The sequence below is a fragment of the Lissotriton helveticus genome, chromosome 10 (assembly GCF_964261635.1).
Source record: "Lissotriton helveticus chromosome 10, aLisHel1.1, whole genome shotgun sequence".
Taxonomy (NCBI): domain Eukaryota; kingdom Metazoa; phylum Chordata; class Amphibia; order Caudata; family Salamandridae; genus Lissotriton; species Lissotriton helveticus.
The window spans coordinates 34,258,470-34,271,155 of NC_136071.1; the positions used below are offsets into that span (position 1 = coordinate 34,258,470).

General features: G+C 50.1%; 1 protein-coding gene across 1 annotated transcript in view; it reads left to right on the forward strand.

Moving 5' to 3' along the window:
* RBM10 (RNA binding motif protein 10) overlaps positions 1-12,686 on the forward strand; it is a 212,854-nt gene that overhangs the window by 164,566 nt on the left and 35,602 nt on the right. Inside the window, exons 21-24 of the mRNA XM_078664667.1 lie at positions 338-421; positions 849-1,034; positions 1,285-1,356; positions 7,968-8,065. Of these exons, the coding sequence (XP_078520793.1) occupies positions 338-421; positions 849-1,034; positions 1,285-1,356; positions 7,968-8,065 (440 nt within the window). The remainder of the gene's footprint in view (positions 1-337; positions 422-848; positions 1,035-1,284; positions 1,357-7,967; positions 8,066-12,686) is intronic.

Below are 12,686 nucleotides of genomic sequence, written 5' to 3' on the forward strand. Positions count from 1 at the left end.
ACCGTGCCAAAATCAGCATTGCTAGTCTCAGAAAACGCCGGAGGTCGCTAATCAAAACAAACCTGTTTATGCAGTCAGTAGTTCAGCAAAAATCCTCATCCCCAACCAACCCCCCCCCCCCCCCCCCTCCCTCCACTCACTTCTTGTGTGATAAAGTAGATGATGGCCTGTAAAAGAAGAGTACAGTAGTAGGCTTGAATTCGTCAAACTGTAACAAGTATGTAACTTAGCCACTGTGCTTTCTTGTATCTTGTGACATAAGCAAAAGTTTAAGTAGAGGAAGCATTTGCTTCTGGTATAAAACATGTTCTTTTTGTAATTCCATCTTCACGTTCAGGGGGCCCTCACTGAGAAGCAGCAGCAGCAACAACATCAACAGAGTAGCTTTGACCTCCTAAGGCACATCGGAGAAGATCGAGATGTAAGTACTGCCTCTCGCCCGGGGAGCCTCCTACATGCTATTACTGGACCATCTCCGTCCTTGCCTAGACATCCAAAGCTACTCACAGAGCTGCCTTTTTGTGTCCATTCTAACCTGGAGCACCTCTGTTATAGTGTTCTGCCCTATTGCCCTGTAAGCAGCCATATAAGAGTACTTGAGGCTCTCTTGTCACCTTTCAATAGTTCTCTGTCCTACAGCTGTATTTGTGGTTTGCAACATGTTCTGCTCTTGCAGGGCTGCATACTGCACTGCCAATCCACCCCTTCCTGACCTACAGTAGTGGACTAGATCAAGACCAATCTGTGCCATTGCACCTCAACATAAACCTGCATTTCTCTTTGAACAGCCATTTCATACAGTAAAAGAAAGTATGTGTGACAAACTGTAATCGTTTTGCCTATTTTAGAGTCCTCCTCGTGGCCTTGTCGCTGCCTACAGCGGGGAAAGCGAAAGTGATGATGAACCAGAGACCGCGGCTGAGCAAGAGGAGAAGCTTACAGATTGGCAGAAGATGGCATGCCTTCTCTGTCGGCGTCAGTTCCCCAGCAAGGAGGCTCTTGTGCGGCACCAGCAGCTCTCAGACCTTCACAAGGTACACAGTCGAAGCGTCCCAAGGAGACAGCAATTTGATGGGTGGGACACAGTGTTATCTTACAGTGGTCAGTGGGCTTCTACACATGGAAAGCTGTGCTGAGTACAATCTGAGTGGCTCTAAATCAGTCGTAATGACAGCTCTCGATCAGTATCGCCATTGATGGGCATGTGTAAGCGAACGTTTGCAGTAGGCACGTATATCTCATGAACATTACCTCCAGAGTCAGACCTTTGACTGTTTTTTTCAGCAAAATCTGGAGCGACACCGGCTTTCCACTGCTGCAGCAGGAGGATCAGAGTCTTCGAAGAACGACAGCGAGGTATGAGTGGGACCTCCCTCTTGGCTTATTAGAGTGTGCTTTTGTCAAATGAAAATGAAGGCTTTTATCTAAACTGTTGGACTTGCTGGTACTGTTGCAGGGAGTGTACATCTCTAGAGGGTGGGTGTGTTACAGTTTCATCTTTTTTTATTAAGGCCCACCCAAATCAGGGGCAACTGAAAGCATTGTCATGTAAAGACTGGCCAGTGATCCTTTGCATTGACATTTTCTCCGGGTCTGCATTCACATTATGGAAGTGACGCCACACTTGCAAAACTACTTTAAAAATGAAGAACTCTGGCACATTTTCATTAGCAGACTTGCTGTGTGTAGGATTTGAAAATGCTTTGTTTAGTATTACTTCTCACACATTCATTGGCTGTACAGCCTTCCTACAGACTTGATGTCTGAAGTGCATCTGAGAAATGTAACCGATACTAACTGTTCAGTAGATCAGAATTGTCATGGATATAGATTGCAAGTTTTGAATGTTTAGCTATTTTCTGATTCTTTCCCGGTGAAATCTCCCATACTCCCTTTTTTGGCACGCTCCGTATTCTGGCTCGCTCCCTATGCCATGCCCTACTCCTGTGGAGGCTTATGACGTGTCACTTGGCAGCATGTGGCTCTTGTCCACTCATCTTCCCATTCTATTTTTGATAAAGCTCTCTCGGGCCCTTTTGGTTTACCTCAGGCCCACTGTACTTTACACTTCTACACTGAGAGTCGTCTTGTCTGTTTGGACCAGTGCAAATTATGGTGTACTTGTTAATTGGGGCAACTTGTTGATTTTAACTCACTGCAACTATTACTCTTTGTCTTGGCCTTAATTTTTTTTATTAGGTCGAGGCTACCGTCGCACTGCGTAAGCAGTGGGCGGAGCCGAAGATTTTATGTTGTGTAGTATGGGGGCTTGAACCAGCCCCCCTTCTCCATTGGCTGGCCTCGTAAATGCTGGCCAGCCATTGGAGGAGAGGAGCGTCACTCGGTTCTAGCCCCGGCTTGAGCAGATTCGGGCTGTTTTTCTCTTTTTTTTTTTAAGCCCCGCCCCTTTTCTAGTGGTAGGAGTTACACCCTCCCTCTCGCCGAGGTCCCAGTCTGACCTAAACGCGCCCCTCAATCCAAAAAATTATGGGCGTTTCTCCGAGCCATTCGTGAATGACCTCGGAGAAACATGGTGGTGTGGAGCGCTCCTCTCTTGCCTTCCGAGATCGTAAGGCAAGAGAGGAGCGCTCCAGGAGCTATTTTTGTATGTGAGTGTTTTAAAGTTAATAACAGAAAAGCGTTTTAAGTGACATACTTTTTCTCTTATGTTACACAACTTAAACTGCCCTCTTAAGCAATATGTTTTGCATTCACACACTTTTCAATGAAACTGTCAACATTTTTTCTGTAACACGAACCAGTATAAAAGTAAAAGTTGGATCTGCTTTTCAGTGTCGGGGCTACTACTTATAGGGGGGTACTTCCTTGTCTCCCCCTCCCAACGCATAGAGTTCAATTTGAATAAATCCAGCTCGTAGTTAAACACGTTGCGAAGAATGCTTGCTGACAAGGACATGGTGGATAAACACGATCACACTATCGGAATGAAACCGTGCTTTCGTGACCTATTGCAGGCACTCTAGGCAGGCAAGGCAGAAGCAAGCACTTGCAAATGTCCCGGCCGATCCTTATAAACCTCACGTCTATGGCCAGTCTGTCGCCCCACAAGTAGGTGCACATGTTTGCGTAGCACCCGGAGTCCACATACACGCACGGCGCCGAGCTCTCGGACCCCATGACTGCGCTCTGCTCCGCCCCAGGACAGCTCTCTCTGCTCGCTTCGAGTCTTCCTGCGAGAGCGGTCTCCACTTCGCAGACTGCGGACAGTGTCAGTCTCTCCGTGCGCACCGGAGAGACCCTTATAAAGCCCCGTGCAGACACCCGCGCCCTGTGCCAGGTGCACCCTGTGCCAGGCACCCCCGCCCTTCCACACTTGTCACTTTTGCCTCATGTAACTTAACGTTTGCTTTTGTAATTTGTTCACTCTGCCAGGCGCGCCACCAGCGGTGCCTGTGCCCGGCTCTCTGCTGTTCGAGACAAGGTGCTTGCTTTGCCCGAGTTCCTAATCGATCTGCTCTCAGCTCGAGTGGCTGAGAGCGCTACAAATATATCTCTGCACTCTGCCCAGTGTCAGCTGCCTGCTGTGTTGCCCTGGAAACAGGAATGCGGCGCCGCCCGGCGCAGCTCGGGGCTTACTCAGACTCATCACACACACACACACACACTGTAAGGGGGGGGAGGGGCTGCCCTCTCAGCAGTCGATACTGCTTTCTATCACCGTGGCACCATGGGGGCCGGTTTTAGAATCCGGATGTGCCAGCGGTAGAGAGTGCCGTCATGTCCAGAGGAAGTAGGCAGAAGCGGCGGGTAATCTGAGTGCAGCAGGCAGGAGCATCAGACTCGAGTCTCTATGCATCATCATGAGGTTCTGAGAAGAGATGTGGTTCCTGCGTGCTTTTCACCGTGATGTGGAGGTAGTTTTTTATGTTTTTATTTTTTCCATGCACTGTTATAGAGTGCATGTGTCTGGAGTCCCTCTCCTTTACTCAGCCCTCCTCCCGCACTCTGTGCTTCCTTTATCATCCCGCTGCCTCTGCTTGCTTCCTCCCCCCTCTTCCCGCTGCCTGTGCTTGCTTCCTCCGCCATCTTCTCGCTGCCTGTGCTTGCTTCCTCCGCCATCTTACCCCTGCCTGTGCTTGCTTCCTCCGCCATCTTCCCGCTGCCTGTGCTTGCTTCCTCCGCCATCTTCCTGCTGCCTGTGCTAGCTTCCCCTGCCTTCCTCCCGCTGCCTATGCTTGCTTGCTTCCCACGCCCTCCTCCAGCTGCCTGTGCTCGCTTCCCCCGCCCTCCTCCCGCTGCCTGTGCTCGCTTCCCCTGCCCTCCTCCCGCTGCCTGTGCTCGCTTCCCCTGCCTTCCTCCCACTGTCTGTACTTGATTTCCCACCCTCCTGTCCTCCTCCTGCTGTTCGTGTTTACTTTCCTACCCCAAGCTTCTCCCACCGTCTGTGCTTGTAGCTCCCTTCTTCCTCCCTGCATTTCCCCTGTGTTGCTTGTTCATCACGCTGTCTTTACACACATTGCCTGATAACCCATTACTTAAGAGAAAAAAATTGTGCTATGACGTGGTCAATGCTAGTTGTCACTTTACGTTTTTTTTGTTAACATTAAGCCATTTTGCACAGCAGCACGGGCTGCTGTCAAGAATGTTTTAAAAAAACATTGATAAAGCCATTAGATCTCACGTAGGTAAAAAATAATTGCCATGTGTGTGGCTCTGGGTGTGTGTGTGTGTGGCTCTGGGTGTGTGTGTGTGGCTCTGGGTGTGTGTGTGTGGCTCTGTGTGTGTGGCTCTGGGTGTGTGTGTTTGTGGCTCTGGGTGTGTGTGTTTGTGGCTCTGGGTGTGTGTGTGTGTGGCTCTGGGTGTGTGTGTGTGTGGCTCTGGGTGTGTGTGTGTGTGGCTCTGGGTGTGTGTGTGTGTGTGGCTCTGGGTGTGTGTGTGGCTCTGGGTGTGTGTGTTTGTGGCTCTGGGTGTGTGTGTTTGTGGCTCTGGGTGTGTGTGTTTGGGGCTCTGGGTGTGTGTGTTTGGGGCTCTGGGTGTGTGTGTTTGGGGCTCTGTGTGTGTTTGGGGCTCTGTGTGTGTTTGTGGCTCTGGGGGTGTGTGTTTTTGGCTCTGGGTGTGTGTGTGTGTGGCTCTGGGTGTGTGTGTGTGTGGCTCTGGGTGTGTGTGTGTGTGTGGCTCTGGGTGTGTGTGGCTCTGGGTGTGTGTGTGTGTGTGTGGCTCTGGGTGTGTGTGTGGCTCTGGGTGTGTGTGTGTGTGTGTGGCTCTGGGTGTGTGTGTGTGTGTGTGGCTCTGGGTGTGTGTGTGGCTCTGGGTGTGTGTGTGTGTGTGGCTCTGGGTGTGTGTGTGTGTGGCTCTGGGTGTGTGTGGCTCTGGGTGTGTGTGTGTGTGTGGCTCTGGGTGTGTGTGTGGCTCTGGGTGTGTGGCTCTGTGTGTGTGTGTTTGGGGCTCTGGGGGTGTGTGTTTTTGGCTCTGGGTGTGTGTGTGTGTGGCTCTGGGTGTGTGTGTTTGTGGCTCTGGGTGTGTGTGTGTGTGGCTCTGGGTGTGTGTGTGTGGCTCTGGGTGTGTGTGTGTGGCTCTGGGTGTGTGTGTGTGGCTCTGGGTATGTGTGTGTGGCTCTGGGTGTGTGTGTGGCTCTGGGTGTGTGTGTGTGTGTGTGGCTCTGGGTGTGTGTGGCTCTGGGTGTGTGTGGCTCTGGGTGTGTGTGTGTGTGTGTGGCTCTGGGTGTGTGTGTGGCTCTGGGTGTGTGGCTCTGTGTGTGTGTGTTTGGGGCTCTGTGTGTGTTTGTGGCTCTGGGGGTGTGTGTGTGTGGCTCTGGGTGTGTGTGTGTGGCGCTCTGGGTGTGTGTGTGTGTGGCTCTGGGTGTGTGTGTGTGTGGCTCTGGGTGTGTGTGTGTGTGGCTCTGGGTGTGTGTGTGTGTGGCTCTGGGTGTGTGTGTGGCTCTGGGTGTGTGTGTGTGTGGCTCTGGGTGTGTGTGTGTGTGTGGCTCTGGGTGTGTGTGTGTGTGTGGCTCTGGGTGTGTGTGTGTGTGTGGCTCTGGGTGTGTGGCTCTGGGTGTGTGTGGCTCTGGGTGTGTGTGTGTGTGGGGCTCTGGGTGTGTGTGTGTGTGGGGCTCTGGGTGTGTGTGTGTGGGGCTCTGGGTGTGTGTGTGTGGCTCTGGGTGTGTGTGTGTGGCTCTGGGTGTGTGTGTGTGTGTGTGTGGCTCTGGGTGTGTGTGGGGGCTCTGTGTGTGGGGGGGGCTCTGTGTGGGGGGGGCTCTGTGTGTGTATGGGGGGCTATGGGTGTGTGTGGCTCTGGGTGTGTGTGTTTGTGGCTCTGGGTGTGTGTGTTTGTGGCTCTGGGTGTGTGTGTTTGTGGCTCTGGGCGTGTGTGTTTGTGGCTCTGGGCGTGTGTGTTTGTGGCTCTGGGCGTGTGTGTTTGTGGCTCTGGGCGTGTGTGTGTGGCTCTGGGTGTGTGTGTGTGTGTGGCTCTGGGTGTGTGTGTGTGTGTGTGTGTGGCTCTGGGTGTGTGTGTGTGTGTGTGGCTCTCGGTGTGTGGGTCTGGGTGTGGTGTGTGTGTGTGTGGCTCTGGGTGTGGTGTGTGTGTGTGGCTCTGGGTGTGTGTGTGGCTCTGGGTGTGTGTGTGGCTCTGGGTGTGTGTGTGTGTGTGTGGCTCTGGGTGTGTGTGTGTGTGTGTGGCTCTGGGTGTGTGTGTGTGGCTCTGGGTGTGTGTGGCTCTGGGTGTGTGTGTGTGGCTCTGGGTGTGTGTGTGTGTGTGTGTGTGTGGCTCTGGGTGTGTGTGTGTGGCTCTGGGTGTGTGTGTGTGTGTGTGTGTGTGGCTCTGTGTGTGTGTGTGTGGCTCTGGGTGTGTGTGTGTGTGGCTCTGGGTGTGTGTGTGGCTCTGGGGGTGTGTGTGTGGGGCTCTGGGGGTGTGTGTGTGGGGCTCTGGGGGTGTGTGTGTGGGGCTCTGGGGGTGTGTGTGTGGGGCTCTGGGGGTGTGTGTGTGGGGCTCTGGGGGTGTGTGGGGGGCTCTGGGGGTGTGTGTGTGGGGCTCTCTGGGTGTGTGTGTGGGGCTCTCTGTGTGTGTGTGGGGGGGCTGGGTGTGTGTGTGGGGGGGCTCTGTGTGTGTTTGGGGGGGCTCTGTGTGTGTGGGGGGCTCTGTGTGTGTGGGGGGCTCTGTGTGTGTGTGGGGCTCTGTGTGTGTGTGGGGGGCTCTGTGTGTGTGGGGGGCTCTGTGTGTGTGGGGGGCTCTGTGTGTGTGGGGGGCTCTGTGTGTGTGGGGGGGGCTCTGTGTGTGTGGGGGGGGGTCTCTGTGTGTGTGTGGGGGTCTCTGTGTGTGTGTGGGGCTCTGTGTCTGTGTTGGGCTCTGTGTGGGGGGGGCTCTGTGTGTGTGTGTGGGTCTCTGTGTGGGTGTAAATGCAATAGGTCATGCATTTGCGAGCGATTAACCTATTGGCATTATAAATGACTGCCATTTATTTAACAATTAAGCTATTCGCAATGTAAATGACTGCCATTTATTTAAGATTTTTTTTTTTTATGTCTTGAGCAATGCCAATAGCTCTACCTTTAATAATGCAGAGGCCATTGCATTATAAATGCTTGTTTTGTAAAGTGAGGAGCATGGACAGTTCACAAATATAAACCTTTTTGCCACAGCATAGTGGATTGTTTCCTGGAACAGGTTTTCCTAACACTATAAATTGAGATAAATTCCTGATTTTTTGTTATTCAAAAAGCAATAACTGATGTTCTCAGTTGAAATGTGTATATGCTAGTCTTTCTATAAGCTTGCTGCTATTTGAAACTCTGCCTTTTAACATTTTCCAGACTACGATCTTCTGTAGAATTGTTTCAGTATCTTCCACCTTCACTTTAAAGGCTGCAACTTTATTATTGAGTCACCTACCAAAGGCATATAGGTTTTGGATCTGAAGTAATCCTATTAGTGGGGCAATATTTTATGCTAATTCATGTGTTGCATACAAAACAAAGTGGAAACTCTGAACAGATTTTTATTTCCCCTCCCAGACCAAGTACAGGGACCGGGCAGCGGAAAGGAGAGTAAAGTATGGTGTCCCTGAGCCACCAGAACCCAAGAAGAGGAAATATGCTGCAGAGGCAACAGTGTATGTATGCAGCGTGTAATAAGTCCAAATACCACTGACAGTATAAAGCTTAAAAGTATACAGATCAAATGTAAACATCCATCCTGCATTCAGCTCCGATTTGAACTAAAACATTGCACATACAGACTGAACCGATTACAGTTCAACATTAGGAAATGTGTTTCTGTAGTAGGGGATCTCTGTGTATAGTCATAATCTAGTGAATAGTCCCGCCCATGTGCGCGGACCCCAGAGCAATCAAAAATAATCTCTTAAAGTGTCGAAAAAATGCAGAACTGCACAGACACTTAAGAGAGAATTAAAGACCGATAATGCAGCCTATAAAACAGACACTTTAAGAGATTATTTTTGATTGCTCATGGGCGGGACTATTCACTAGATTATGACTATAACAGAGATACCCCTACTACAGAACTGGATTTACAGGACAGAAACTACTCCATACTTACTGATGCAACACACAGTATACCATACAGATCCCAAGTCGAGTCCTTTAAAAGCAGACTTGAGCTAATGTGTCCCAAACGTGCATTTTTCTCCAAGTTGTGTTACTCTAACCTTCATGCAAGTACTGCTGGACTCACACAGTCCTTAATGTTAAGTAAATCAAAAATAGTATTGGAAGCATTTGTAATGAAAACAGTGCGAGCAGAGCTTGCATAGGGGGGTTGAAATGGTGCCCATTGAAAGCCTGCATCATTCATTGCACTACTTATTCAATTCCACCAGTGGATTGCCAGTAAGCATCCCTCGACCACTGGGCATTGGTTGGAGTTCTTACCACTCTCTCCTCTTTATATTTTTATGTAGTTTGATACTCTGATTTTTTTTTCAAGTAAAGCTGCCAAACAGTCTTATCTCCTCCTCCTCTTAGACCTGTCGGCAGCTTTTTTGACCCAGCAAGTCACACAAAACTGTTGCAAGTTCTTAAAGACATAATAGGATTGAATAATGTAGTTAGGATCTGTTTTCATCCTATCTCAAGAATCCCTGTCGGCATGTGAAATTAACGATTCCTGACTCCAATCTCACCTCTAAGACTATCGGGTTAGAAAGCTTCATTTATGTGGTGCCACTGCATTCAACCTGTACATGGAACCTCGTGCTTGCACCCTCAAAAACTCAATTGTTGCACACCATTTCCCTGCTGACCACACCAGACTGGATCTGAAGACTTGACACTGCTGCCCAAATACGATCTGACATTCAGGCCTGGGTGACGATTTACTACTGTTGAAAGCAGTTCTTTTTCTTGGGCCCCTTTGTTCTGCACAATTCAGTCAAATTATGGCTGCATTCTTGCTTGGTGCTGAAAAACCAATCATTGTGGAAAATGTAAAATCTTTAGGCATCGCCTGGAAAAGAACCGGAGGCTCTAAGAACATTATACATTGGTGAAATGGATGCAGTTCCACCTTAGACTTCATTAAGGTATTGAACCAGTTATCCCTGGTGCTATCGAAGCTGTACTAGAAAACTCGTTGGTTGGAATTCCTAAAATACGAAGAGGCCCTCTCAATGCTGTACTACAAGCATCAGCAATACTGGCTACTGTCTCAAGTGTAGTCCTTATTCTAACACAGAAACTGACTATCTCTGGAAAAGAGTGACTAGAAAACCTGCTTTATCATCAGTAGCTCTTAAGGATAAGGGATTCGACTAAACTGCTGATGTGACCAAGACTAATATAAATAAAGTTCTGCTCTATACCTCCTTGTTAGCTGAAGAGCAGCATTATATGTTATCTATTTTCTGTTTTTTTGCACAACTAGCATTGTGATATTTTGTTTGAATCTACATATGTCGCTTGTTAACTGGAATCTTCCTCTTCTGTGAAGTGCATGGTAACCCCTTGGTATACTCCACACTGTGTAAAACTGTTGCTTAATAGATGTTTGTAGCATATGCTGCTATAGACCACATATCCTGCACACGTCTACCATCTGTTGGGCACAGACGTTCGTAGGTTGTCGTAGGTTGTTTTTCTTTCGAAGGAGTCTTTGATCTCAAGCTACCTCATGACTCCCACAAAACACTCAACAAAGACTGCACCTCAGCTTGTTTTTTCACCCAGTGGGTGAGTGTAGTAAGTGGAATGAGTGAAGCAGAAGAGTTGGTGTGGAGGAGCTGCACAAAGGAAAATTATAATGTAAAGCATCTGTTTGCAAGGACGGAGGGCGCATGTGAATGTAACATACTGCATGCTACAAATCTACAGTGACAGGACAACATTTTCCATTTGTAGATCATATGCTCTGCATAGACTAAAAATCAGTGCAGTCCCCTAAAGTGGCAAGCAAGAAGATGAGGGAGATGTGTGAGAGTATGGAGTGCTGTTTAGGCAATTCAAGCTGCTTTTCTGCCCTAAATAGCGCCACTGTAATTTTGATGCAAAGCTTGCTTATGCATCCTATCGGCGATAGTGACATAACACCTCAGGTACACCAGGAAAAAATCCTTTTGCCATTCCTGTGATTTAAAGATCCTTATAATCTTGTACGTAAACAGGTTTTTTGAAGGTACCCCCTCCCTCCCCCACACTTTTTCCTAGGTTCTGCTGTAATGACTCTGACATGCCCTGAGCTTAGCTAAACAGAACTCTGTGCATCTGCTCTGACCCTTAAAACGGTCAGTGTTTAATTGGCTTGTCCTCAACTGGCATAGCCTAACTTACTTGTAATTCCGTAGTATATGCTCTCTGGGACCAGAAACAACTCGCATCCTGGGGAGGTGCGACACCTCCTCCCCAAGGATGGGCACAGTGCTTGAGAGGGAAGCTTCAAAGGCCTGCCGCCTTTGTAATGAGACCGAGCCTTTGAATCTAGCAGCAGATTGGAGCCCCTGGTTTACACCCCTACTTTGGGTGGAAAAACATAGGAGAATAGGTGGTGTGCCCACCTGCCAACTTCACCCCAAAGGTAGGCGAGGTGAAGCACATCTTTCAGTCCCCACCATCTTGAAGATGGGGAGACCCCTCCAGTCAGGGCTAGGTCTATGCCCCCTCCCACTGGAAGGTGGCATAATTGATGTTTTAGTCACCCCAGGAAAGGTGCCCATTGGCGCTACCTGCTACTCCCCTAAAATGCCCCTAAATTTAGTATTTAGGCGGCCTCCCCAGACCTGGAAACTAGTTCCTGCCGACCTAAGAAGGACGAAGACGCCATACAGCGAAGCCTGAAGACAATTACTGACTTGTTTCCGCCCCAACTGGCCTGCCTCAAGCTTCAATGGCCCTGTGAAGAAGACATCGCCTGTACTGCAGCCAGACCCTTCCAGAACCCGAGGAAGACTGCCGGCCCGCCCTTCGACAAAGACCAGAGACTCCTAAGGAAAGTGGCTCTGTCCCAAGAAACTCTACACAAATGACTCCGGTTCCCTCCGGACTTGCGAGTCCTACCCACTCTGCACCCAACACCTCCGGCCAGTGGCTAGGACCCAGAACATGTTCCCCAGCAATTCTGATCTCAAGTCCAGCGTTGGCTGATCCTCCTGGACTCCACGACCGCACCTGCAGCCAGAATCCAGAGGCTATCCATGACCACGACCAGCTCCGATAAGAATAATCTGACTTCAAAAGGCACCTCTGCTCCCTAGGTCCCAGAGCATTGGTGAGCTGACCGATGGTTCCCCTATGACCCCCTGCACCTCTACTTAACTCTGTTGCAGCCTCTGGTACTATGCCTGCAGCCTTTTGTCCGAAGCAAAGTTCTCCATTGAAATACCTTGGGCGCCCGACACCGTATTTGCACCCTGCACTCGGCTGCCCCTGTGCTGCTGGTGGTGTATGTTTGGTGCTACCTTTGGGTACTTAACAGAGACTTATGGGACTGTTCTTCTGAACTTAAGGTGAGTATGGGGCAAGGTCCAAGGCCATACCAACAGGTCACCTCTGGAGGGTCAGGAGCGTCCGGGTGCAGAGGTGTTATGGCATTGGGTGCCCCATTCACTTCTGTGTGAGCGGTCTGGTCAGAAAGAGGCTGCAAGCTGGGACTGGGCTGCCGGTCCGGTGGAACCCACAGGGTGGGCTCGACCCTTGAAATGTTTGGGCATGTAGGGACACCGTTGGTCCACTTCTCCTCTGGCTGTTGGGCTCTGTTGCAGTGGTGTCTTTTGGTGTCTGGTACGATGCTGGAGTCACTAGCAGTTGGTGTCTGGAAATCAAGTCTGGGTAAATCAGGATGGGCTTAGCTCCTGTGGGTCTGGTACACTGTTGGCACAGTCACCTCCTTTGGACTTGGGCTGTGGAGGATGGATGCAGAGGTACTTTAAACCGTCGGGCGGCGGTTGTCGAAGACCCACTTCTTTGTCTTTGTTCTGCATAAAAGGGACAAACAGGGCAGCTGGGCCACTCTCCGTGTGGGTCTCACTGTCCCTGAAGTCCCTTGACGTGTAGGTCGATTTTCCACAGTGTTGGTGTCCAGTTTGGACACCTCAAACCTTGGTTGCTGAGAGGGGTCCGGTATCCCCAAATATTGGTGCAGCTCCGGTCGTTCGGTCCTGCTGTCCCCGCATTTGGAGGGAGGACATATCTGACCTGTAGGAGCAAGGTGACCTTCTTGGGAGGCTGCAGCAGCGGTAGGCCGTATGCTGCAGGACTGTGAACCAGACCATGCTTCCTCGG